Here is a 12,159-nt window from a genome sequence, read left to right on the forward strand (position 1 = left end):
TACACTTGACCTGCAGACGTACGCTTGACCCTCTGACCCACATGTGATGGAAAACATTTTCACTCAGCTCCTCTTTTGAATGCCAGCGCTCTGTGTTGACCTCTTTAAAAGTATTGTCGGCCCCTTTTTTTGTTGTTGTTTTTTTAGCCCGTGCTGTGCGTAGGCTTGACATACAACACGGGGGGATTTGTATGGCAGCGTGTCCTGGACGGAGTCAATCTGCAAGTGGAGTTGAAGTTCTCCACTTGCAAAGGCAATCTTTGTTAATTATCCAGAACCGCTTACAATAAATAACTCCTTCCTTTGGACGTCAGTCTGTTTTCATCCGCTACGCATTTGTCATCCCAAGCAACTGCGGCTCTGTTTTTTAAATTTCCTAGTGTGGTTACTCTTAACTAGGAAAATCTTTGGCATTATAAGGTTCAGTGAGCCTGTCAAATGTGGACTTCCCTGTGGAGGGGCAGGAGTGTTGTTCGTACTTGTTTTATTTAACAGTGAACAGATGGCTGTGAGTCACTGGAGGCTCTGTGGCATCATTGTGGCAGTGTGTACAAGGCTGAAGACGTTCTTTTGCACTGTGTCTGAAAAATTCATCTGTGCTGTCAACTTCAAGGAGGGGGTGATAAGAAGATTCATTCACAGTGCTGTGCGGCATCCTTTCAGAATCACAAGTATTTGAAGTCAAGGGGCCTCACAGCCAGAAGGTCCTGAGTTTGAGCCCTGGGGTAGTCCAACCTTGGGGGTCGTGGCGGGGTCATCCTCTGTGTGGAGTTTGCATGTTCTCCCTGTGTCCGTGTGGGTTTTCCCCGGGTGCTCTGGTTCCTCCCACAGTCCAAAGACATGTAGGTCAGGTGAATCAACTGTACTGTGTGTGTGTGTGTGTGTGTGTGTGTGTGTGTGTGTGTGTGTGTGTGTGTGTGTGTGTGTGTGTGTGTGTGTGTGTGTGTGTGTGTGTGTGCGTGCGTGCGTGCGCCCACCCACCCGCCCGCCCGCCCTGTGATGGCCTGGCGACCTGTCCAGGGTGTCTCCCTGTCTGCTGCCCAATGACTGCTGGGATAGGCTTCCGCATCCCCGCGGCCCTGAGAGCAGGATAAGCGGTTTGGATCATGGGTGGATTGATGGGGCCACATAGAATAGGATTCAATCAATTGTTCACTCTCTTTATTACCTTATTGTGTATTACCGATGAATCTTGAGTGTGTGCTCATTTTGCTATCACAGGAAAAATAAAGATGGAAAAATGAAGTGGAAATTGAATATGACGATAGTCCATATTGTTTTGTCTTGAACCAAAGATTGTCTGTCATCCTTCATCATCACGCAGTCAAGAATGACGAAGGTGTGTTCACACAAGGTTAGTCATGCCACTAATTGCTCTCTCTTTCTCTCTCTCTCTCTCTCCCCCCCCCCCCCCCCCCGGTGTCTCCTACTCAGGCTTTGCAGTCTCACTTTGAAGAAGCTGATTGTCCTCAAAGAACTTGATAAAGAACTCAACTCCCTGTCAATAGCCGTCAAAATACAGGTGGGTTCTTTGCACTGAATGGTGATGACTGTATTGCACTGAAACATGTTTCCTGGCTGTGTGTCACAGCTTGCTCATTGTTGCTCAATGCTTAGCCAGGGTTACACCTTGTTTAATATAAATCACCAAATTCAGACAGTGACAAGTCATACCGGTAATCCCTCTGATTGTTTAAAAACCCTTACAGGAAGAGATTGTGAGTCACATGCTCTCAGGTGCTTTAAATGGCAAACTAGCATTAACAGACTAAGCAGGGGCATTAGAACCAGGGGGCGGAGTTTGTATCTTTCTCTGATTGCTAATTCATCTTTGTGGGTGAGGCTGTATGTAGAGCTCCAAGACATGTCGCCTAGCCCTTTCCTGTGTACCTCCTAAAGATAGGGAATGCACTAATATACCCTACCTCCGGGGTACATCTTGGCTTTACTTATTAGGCTGATCTCTGTTGGCACACTGTCCCTCAAATAGCTGTTGGAACACATTGCCTCCGGGCTGCGCTCAAGCTTCAAAATGTTAAAACAAAGTCAGCGGTAAGCCAAGTAGTGGTTGTAGAGATGATGGTCCACTGCCTCTGAGACAGTCAAGTTTTTGAGAGAACTAAGGGCAGCGGGTACTACTACACCTTAGTCTGTGTACACACACATACACAATCACACACTCTCCCTCTCTGCCCTAAGGTGGTCATGTGGAAATAATTTCCTCAGGAAAAAGTCATTGAAACTTACTTGCCTGCAGTAGTCAAGGAAAAGAGGTCAAAGAGAATTTGAACAGACTCGTGCCGGCTTTACAGCAAAAGCAGTTTTTTTTCTTACCGCAGGTCATACCTGAATTAACTGAGGATTTAAATAACACAAGAAGGAAGTTTGAATAAAAGCTTTTGAAATTATCAATCACAATTTGACATGTTGATGGTTTTTATTGCCAACCCATTATGGTTTTCACTTGCCGAAAAGAATCAATTTATCCAGACAATTCTGTCTTTATATCAGACTCTTTTTCAGAGGTTTTGCGGCTAATCCTTCCTATCACGACCCTGAGTGAGACAGGATTGTGCATCTATAGTGGGGTTGGAACTGGCTTATATGGTAAAAGGTATTGCCCTGGTGATACATTCAACCAAAAAAAAAGAGAGACCACATCAAACAGTGGCTTTGGGGGAAATGCACATTATAATCATCCCCCTCCAAATTGCCTACGTAATATGGAGGCATCAAAGACGCCAAGACTCCTGTGACGTGGGCGAAACATCTGGGGTCCAGCACATTAGACCAGTAAAATGAGTTGAGTAGAAAGGGGACATGCCGGCGTTAGCCAACGAAACTCTCTGGGTAGACTTTACCACAACACTGACACCTTCAGTCTAACCCACACCTCCATCACTGTCCTCGACATCTACACCCCTTTATATCCTTTCATTTATATCCATTCATCAGACCAGACTATGTTTTTCCAGTCTTCAGTTGTCCAGTTTTGGTGAGCCTGTGCCCACTGCAGCCTCAGCTTTTTGTTCTTGGCTGACAGAAGTGGACCCGGACGTGGTCGCCTGCTGTTGTAGCCTATTCACCCTTATAAACACTATGGTGTCATAACGACCAAAAACAACGATCAGTTTCATATGCAAATATGGCGTGATGATTAACTACTGTTACAATGGCCAGGTGTACTATTCATAGAGGGTTTGGGAATGTTTGCAATCACAGCATTGGGTAACACTTTGATATGGGGAACGTAGTCACCATTAATTAGGTGCTTATTAGCATGCAAATTAGCAACATATTGGCTCTTAATTGGTCATTATTACGTACTCATTAATGCCTTATTCTGCATGGCCTTATTATACAACCAGTAAGCCATTAACTATGAGTTTTCCCTCTATAACCTCAGAATTATTGCTTATTAGTAGTACCATCTCAATATGGTTTGCTTAGTATGGACTTTATAAGGTGGTAGTAGCACATGAAGAGTTATTCTCCCTTACTAACACTTAATGAATATGGTCTGTTCTTACATAACAAAACACAAAACTACAAGTGTTAATAGTGTTAAATTACTGTAAATTAAGTTTTTGTTACTTAGAATATGTTCCCCATACTAAAGTGACATCTTGATCATTACTAATTCACTAGTAATTAAGTTTTTTTATGTTCCCCATACTAAAGTGTTACCCAGCATCGTAAGATGATGACAGATGTACTCTTAGCCCACCCCACCCCCCACCCCTCGGTTCAGGGATGGTCGTTCCCTCTTCACATAGATGGCCACAGAGGGCTCTTGTTTCCTATCCAGGGACACCACCTAGCCATTAGTTCAGATTTGTAGATGACACCTGGGTTAAAATTAAATCTCAGGATGTACCACATTTCACCGACCACATTAAATCTGTGGACAGCCACATCAAGTTCACCAGGGAGGATGTGAAAAATGACAGGTTAGCCTTCTTAGACTGTGAAATTGTAGTTGGTGATGGGGAACATTTGATTGTTGATGTTTACCGTAAACCAGGGATAGGTAACATGGTCCAGAAAGGTCCGGTGTGGGTGCAGGTCTTTGTTCCAGCCAAGCAGTTACACACCTGATTCTATTAGTCAACCAATAGTCTTGGCTAAGGACCTTGATTTGTAGACTCAGGTGTGTCACTCCTTGGTTGGAACAGAGACCTGCACCCACACCGGACCTTTCTGGACCATGTTGCCTATCCCTGCTAAACCAACACATAGTGATCAGTACTTAAGGTTTGACACTCATCATCCACTGGAGCACAAACTAGGAGTCATCAGGATGCTGTACCACCAGGCTGACAACGGCCCAACTGACACAGCGGCCGGGGAAGGGGAGAAATCCCACATTAAACAGGCCTTGGTTAAATGTGGTTATCCTAACTGGGCGTTTGTCAAAGTCAGGAAGACGCCCAAACAGTGCACCAGCCAATCAAAGAGAGGAGAAGGACAACAGCTCTCTGTAAACCAGTGGTGATTCCGTACGTGGCGGGAGTGTTGGAAAAGCTGAGACACGTATTTTCCAAACACCGCATCTCAGCTGCTTTCAAACCCCAAAACACACTGCACCAGAACTTTGTCCACCCCAACACAAACAGCAATATAGTGTACACTGTTAAGTGCCAGGAGGATTGCCGTGATTTGTACATTGGGGAAACCAAACAGACGCTGGCCAAGAGGATGGCACAACACAGGAGAGCTAACACATCAGGTCAGGACTCCACAGTCTACACCCATCTACAGGTCAGTGGCCACTCTTTCAATGATGAGGATGTGCACATCCTTGATAGGGGGGAACGCTGGTTTGAACGGGGAGTCAAAGAGGCCATCTATGTGAAGAGGGAAGACCATCCTTGAACTGAGAGCGGGGGCAAAGAGTACATCTGTCACTATCTTACAATGCTGTGATTGCAACCATTCCCCAATCCTTTGTGAATAGTACACATGGCCACTGTAACGCCAGTTAGTGGCCACGTCCCGATTTGCCAATGAAACTGATGTATTGTTTATAAGGGTGGAGATACCTGCAGTTAGTTTAGATGGAAGAGGTCACTTAGATGAGTGATAAAATGTATCTGTCAGTAAACCTTGTGTCCAGATGAATGATTCAACTTTCTTGGATCAAAATGAAGTGGTTAAATTCAACATTTTTTTCTCCTGGTCTCTATTACAAATAGGTCATTAAAATTATCAATAATAATCGATATCGACTGAAATGAAACATTTTATCATGATATTTTTCAGCTATATCGCCCAGCCCTAATCTGAGTTACTACCTCTCTTTTCAGCTCGAACCAGTCTGGCCATTCTGTGTTGACCTCTCTCATCAACAGGGTGTTTCCGTCCTCAGAATTGCCTCTCACTGGATTTTTTTTTTTTTACACCATTCTGAGTAAACTCTAGAGACTGTTGAGCGTGAAAATCCCTGGAGATCAGCAGTTACAGAAATACTCAAACCAGCCCGTCTGGCACCAACAATCATTCCGCAGTCAAAATCACCGAGATCACATTCTTTCCTCATTCTGATGGTTGATGTGAACATTAATAGAAGCTCCTGACCGTGTCAGCATGATTTTATGCATCGCATTGATGCCACACGAATGGCTGATTAGATAATTGCGTGAATAAGTAGGTGTACAGATGTTCCTAAAAAATGCTCAGTTGGGCGTCCGGGTAGCGTAGGGGTCTATTCCGTTGCCTATCAACATGGGGATCGCCGGTTCGAATCCCTGTGTTACCTCTGGCTTGGTCGGGCGTCCTTGCAGACACAATTGGCCGCGTCTCTATCCTGGTCGCTGCACTAACGCGTCCTCTGGTTGATCGGAGTGCCTGTTAAAGGGGGAGGGGGAACTGGGGGGAATAGCGTGATCCTCCCACGCGCTACATCCCTCTGGCAAAACTCCTCCCTGTCAGGTGAAAAGAAGCGACTGGCGACTCACATGTATCAGAGGAGGCATGTGGTAGTCTGCAGCCCTCCCCAGATCGGCAGAGCAGCGACCAGGACGGCTCGAAAGAGTGGGGTAATTGGCCAGGTGCAATTGGGGAGAAATATGGGTAATTGGCCAGGTGCAATTGGGAAGCAAAAGGGGGAAATATCAACAAAACAAAAAAAAGTGCTCAGTGAGTGTATATTTAAGGTTTTAAATCTCTGTTGCCTTGTCTCTCCCCACACTTGACCTTTAGGTATTAATTAGGGATGGATATCAGCAGGTATCTCCTGATTCGATATGACAATATTTACTGCCATTTGATACATACTGCGATCCTTTAATCACGATATTATGACTACTATGATTTGATATTAAGATTTTTTTAGGCTCAGTCCCTCCACCTATATCTACAGTAAAATGTGAAATCTAAAATAATCAAAGAACATGGTACATATACAACTGCATTTATTTTAAGTCCCATGTGTTACAAAATCTTTTAACATAAGTTTACATCTCTATGTGAACACTTGCACAATTCAAATTCATACATTCAGAGATGCTCTCAGGGTCGCGGGGATGCTGGAGCCTATTCCAGCAGTCATCCCCGCGACCCTGAGAGCAGGATACGCAATTCAGATAATGGATGGATGGATGGTTGGATGGACATTCAGAGATGGAGAAATCAGTACATCAAACTCTGTTCATTGTGCTTCAGCATTGCGATTCAAGGGAAATTATGCAATATTAGAATTGTCATGGCTTAGTATCGTGATTTTGCACTAAATCGGACACCCCACCCATAGTAGTAATGTATAATGGCCTGTGCCACCTGCATCCTCTCTGGGAGACATGCTGTGCCTGACATGTGCAAGGGAGGCAACACAGTTTTATCAAGGGAAAATTGGATGAATCCAAGCCGTATTTCAATGGCATTAGAATAGGCAGTGCATAAGAATTATAATTGCAACCCGCAAGGCTGTTTTTGCTTGTGATTTTTGGGGGGGGGGGTATGACACTGACGGACATCATAGAGTCCATCAGAGATAACAGGTAATACTCAATGTCTAAAATGAATACTTCCAATACAGTGTACTAAAAATGAAACACAAGAAAGTGTGACTCCCTCTGTCTTCACAAGAGAAGTTTTTATCATTTTTTTGTTTATAAGGCAGTTAAAGGCTCTCCGGGAGTTGTCAGCATAGCTGGAATTTATCTTTGATCAAGATTGCTTGGCTGAAACTACTCATTGTACAGGTGAAAAAATGTATTTTTGTGCTGTAAAACATCATACCATCTTCTGTCACTTTTATCCTTTCTTTTTTTTCTCCCTTTGCTTAATGGAGCAAGTTCTGCAGCATGGCTCCCTCCTGTCTTAAAATTGTACCCAGCAGTGCAAAGTGTCTAAAAATCACCAACTATTTCTTTGCAGCTTCGGGACAGATCAGAACCATATGACCGGTAGAATCAAATGTAATGTCGATTCAGGAAGCTGTCATTTTAATACCCTTGATTTCATTATAAGTTTACTTTGGTGCTCTCAGTCAACCCTCCCATTGTCTCGTTGAAATCTTTAATTGATTTTTTTATTCATGGTAGGTCATCCTTTTTAAGGAAAGCAAATCACACACCCCACCCCTTAATACTCATCCTGAAGGAGAGAACAGCCAACCAAGTGTGGCATTATCCATGAGCTGTGTTGTCTCCAGAGCATGAAATCTCTCTATTTCTGCTGAGCCGCCCGGAGGACAGCCGAGTGAGTTCTGTTTGTTGGAGCGCAGGAACTGGAGCATTAAATCTTATTTCCAGTAGGTTCTCATTGGAGAGAACAGACATGTTGGGGGAGATGCAGAGGGAGTCGGAGGAGATGATGGAAGAAGAACAGGACTTTGTTTTTGGACAGTGGATGACAGAGCCTCATTACTGCATGTCATCAGTTCTCTTCTATATGTGCACTATTCTCTTTGTCTCTCTGGTGTGCTCATCAGGTTAAGTGGAGTGCGTGCACTGTCACCCCCTGGGATGTGAACCGCTAAACTTTTGGGCCCAGACCACAATGGTAGTCTGATGGCAAAGGGTAATGAGAGGGCAGCTCAGTCTCCAGGTGGCTTGGTGTTCCTGGGGAGCTCATCCTCCATCTGTTAGCCAGGGGCCCCATTAATGAAATGTTTGCAAAAATTTGGTCCAACACACTCATGAAATCGTTCATCCTCCAACTTTGTCCCATAGAAAAGACATAGAACCTGGGTAACCCCTGTATTTAGACACAAATTGTCTAATGTTTGTGTCTTTGAAAGCCAGGGCAATTGCTATTTGCAAGAGGTAGACAATAAATGTCAGTCATTGCAAATAACTGTTAGGACAAATTTGACAGCTGAAAAAATTCCACGAGTGTGTAAGAACAAATTTCTGTGTTTGATCATTTTGTGAATGAGGCCCCTGGAGACTGTCGAGTCACTGTTTAGCTTGGTCCTCCTCAGACAAACCTTTCTTAACTTTTCCCATACTTACCAGGATGGAGTGCATTGGTTCTGCATGAGGACTGCAAGAGGAAATATTCCATGCACTCTGTCCTCTAAGTGCCTGAGGTTGTGAGGCAACATCGTTTCGTGCCGGATTACGGGAGGAAAAGCATAAAATCCTCATTTTAGCTCTAGCCACTGTCCAAAGCACTTACATTTCCAGTGCGCTCAGATATGATCCAATTATAAGCTTGTGTGTGCATGTGTCAGTATGCGCAGGGTCAGCTCAAATGTCTTATAATACAGTCGCACACAGAGGTCCTGTCCTGACCCTGAATCACTTCCTGTCTGAGTTTTGAATACCTGGAGACGGAGTGATAGTGCTTTGGCCAAGCTTTCTCCTCAGGCATTTGGAGCTTGGTAAGAAGAGGGAAGTCTTAACACTCTTACAATCAGACCCCAGTAGGACACAGAGTGGAGAGGCTTGTAATGGTGCAAGGGTTGAGGGGGTGGGGGTAGGGGTGGTGGTCCGGGGTTCCAGGACATTGAGTACAAGCTTTTGCCTTGCCAAGACTCTGTATTGTTAATGCATGTCAGGCAGTTAGGGTTCGCTTGGCTTTTGTGCCTTGATTCATTGTACAAGCCACTAAGCTTGAGAAAGGAGGGCATACAAGGCTTCTCTTTGTGGCGCTTCACTTAGTGAAGAATTCAGCCTTGGACACCGTGATTTACCCTTTTCTTTTTTCTTTTTTTCCTATGAATAATGCAACTGCTGCGGTGAATACCGTCAAGGCACTGCCACCATGCTATGTTGCTGAAGCATACTGAGTCATGATGTTGTGCAGAGACATTGTAAAACGGGCTGTTAGGCAAAACTAAGCCACACTTAGCATTTTTTATTGTAAGCTGCTTCAATTCATTAAAGAGTAACTAAACCCTAGACCATTTTAGTGAGTTACATCTACAGGTTAAAAGCCATGTAAAGGTTAAAACATGCCAGGCTGGTCTCGGTACTCTGTGATGTAAGCATAGCAGGATAAACACAGCTTCAGCTTGTAAAAAATTATAATGGGTCTGATGGATGGTGTGTCAAAAAACCAGTATTGTCAACTGTTAACAGTTGTTAGTGCTGGCCCTGTCTGTGTGCTGACACAGCTACATTCAACCAAGCCATTATAAATTTGTATTATCTGCACTCTGGAATGTTTTTAACTTTTTACATGTTTTGTATCATGTAGAAGTCAGCGGACTCTCTAAAATGGTCTAGGGTTTAGTTACTCTTGAAAGCTTTGTTCCTGTTCTCAAAAGTGAATTTGACTATAGAGAATCAACACATCTGAAAAAGACATTATGATTAAAGATCACAGCAAAGGGCATCCGGGTAGCATAGCGGTCTATTCCATTGCCGACCAACACAGGGGTCGCCGGTTTGAATCCCTGTGTTACCTGAGACTTGGTTGGACAACCCTACAGATACAATTGGCCGTGTCTGCGGATGGGAAGCTGGACGTGGGTAAGTGTCCTGGTCAATGCACTAGCGCCTCCTCTGGTCGGTCAGGGCACCTCTGCCGATCCGGGGAGGGCTGCAGACTACCTAACATGCCTCCTCTGATATATGTGGCGTCGCCTGCCACTTCTTTTCACCTGACAGTGAGGAGTTTCACCAGGGAGACAGCGCATGGGAGACTCACGCTAGTCCCCCCCCCCCCGAACAGGGACCCCGACTGACCAGAGGAGGCGCTAATGCAACGACCAGGACACATACCCACATCCGGCTTCCCACCCGCAGACACAGCCAATTGTGTCTGTAGGGACACCTGGCCAAACCAGAGGTAACACGGGGATTCGAACCGGCGATCCCTGTGTTGGTAGGCAATGGAATAGACTGCTACACTACCTGGATGCCCGAAACCCACCTATTGTTAAGCTGTAAAAACTGTGTTCTCTGTAAACAGGGGATCAATAAAGGTCACTATCGTTAGGCAAACATAAGCTGCAAGTTACTTCGTGGTTCAGGTTAATGTTCTATCGTTGGTCGTCTTTATAACCGTCATTCAGATTCCTGCCAAAGCCGCTCCCAGAATAGAAGTTGGGGTTTTGGTGCGGGGTGAAAAGTATGTGCTCTTATCTAAGAGCTTCTCACTTTCATCTCGCAAGGCATGGATTTGTGGGCTTGTCGGTTTTTCCCTGACATTAAGCTACATAGTCTGGTCATCCCTTTGTGCCAGTTCTCCTGCCTGATTGACCTATGAGTTAGTTAATTGAAGTTTAGGTATGTATGCCAGCTCTCTGGGCTGTGACTCCTCCTGCTTCTCCTCTTCCCCTCGGTGGCTCATTAGGAGAATGCCACTGGTGACAGCTCCCTGTTGTGTTGGCTCTTTGTCAGTTTTACTGTCTCCCAGACCGTCTGTTTCCTTGGCTTTCCCAGTCCCTTTCTCCCTTATTATTTGTTCATGTGTCATTACTTTCGGTGTGGGTAATTAAAATATATATATAATAGGGCTGTCGATCAATTAAAAAAAAAGGAATTTTTCAGAAACTATGCTGTGATAAATCATGATTGCTTTTTTCCCCCCTTAATACTGAAGCTTGTTATTGATGGATATTTAAATGAACAATCACAGAATTAATGGAGAATCAACACAAAGGAAGTATATTTAAATTCAAATACTGTTGTTTAATAGCGTCTTTTTAACGCTGAACACAGATTCTCTCCTGTGAACTACAGATTTCCAATAAAACCATCAAGGCCACCAAAATTGACCGTCAGCTTGAAAGGGGCATTTCTTATATGCACTAACAGAAATATTAACAAAAGCCCCAGTGAGTCAGGACCTCAGTTTAACGTCTCATCTGAAGGACGGCATCTCCTACAGGACAGTGTCCCCATCACTGCACTGGGGCATTGGGATTTAAAAAAAAATTTTTTTAGGACCAGACTGTCCCCTTCTGGCCCACCAACACCACTTCCAGCAGCAACTCTGTTTTTCCAGGTCTCCTGTCAAAGTACCAGTCGAGCCCATACCCGCTGGGCTTCCGTCATTCGGCAGAGCCAGGGTACATGCTGGAATGGCTGTGGGCACTTACAGATGGGCACTTAATGGTGACATTCTTGCAATGTCATGTTATCTGGGTCCCCCGATATGCCTGTGAAACAGCCTCACACAGCTGCCACAGGAAGTAAATAAAACCCAGCTTTGTTTATTGCATTACTTTTTTAACACGTTAAATATTTAAGATTAATTGCAAAAATTAACCCGTTCATTGACATCGCTAACATATATTTAAAAAAACTCTCCCTCTCACCCTTTTTTGGGTGGTGTGTGTCTTCCTCAAGCTCGGGTCCTCTACCAGAGGCCTGGGAGTCTGAGGGTTCTTTGCAGTATCGTAGCTGTTCCTCAGACAGTACTTTCCTGGACAGAGACCTCAGATGTTGTCCCTGGAATCTGCTGGAGCCGCTCTCCCAGTTTGGGGGTCACAGCCCCTAGTGCTCCTATTACCACCGGGACTACTGTGGATTTGACCTTCCACATCCGATCTAGTTCTTCCTTCAGCCCTTGTTATTTCTCTAGCTTCTCATGCTCTTTCTTCCTGATGTTGCCATCACTCGGGATGCTACATCGATCACTTCTAGTGTGTTCTGCTCTTTGTCGACCACCACAATGTCTGGTTGTCAGTCTGGAACCCATTTGAAGACAAACCACTTCGATTGCTGTTTATGTTGGTGTAATTGATTTATTATCCGGGTCATT

General features: G+C 44.6%; 1 protein-coding gene across 2 annotated transcripts in view; it reads left to right on the forward strand.

The window, feature by feature from the left end:
* Positions 1-12,159, forward strand: part of LOC130122440 (phosphofurin acidic cluster sorting protein 2-like) — a 74,437-nt gene that overhangs the window by 30,459 nt on the left and 31,819 nt on the right. For both annotated transcript variants that reach the window (XM_056291359.1, XM_056291360.1), the window contains exon 2: positions 1,435-1,522. In XM_056291359.1, coding sequence (XP_056147334.1) covers positions 1,435-1,522 — 88 coding nt within the window. The remainder of the gene's footprint in view (positions 1-1,434; positions 1,523-12,159) is intronic.

This window comes from Lampris incognitus, chromosome 13 (assembly GCF_029633865.1).
Source record: "Lampris incognitus isolate fLamInc1 chromosome 13, fLamInc1.hap2, whole genome shotgun sequence".
Taxonomy (NCBI): Eukaryota; Metazoa; Chordata; class Actinopteri; order Lampriformes; family Lampridae; genus Lampris; species Lampris incognitus.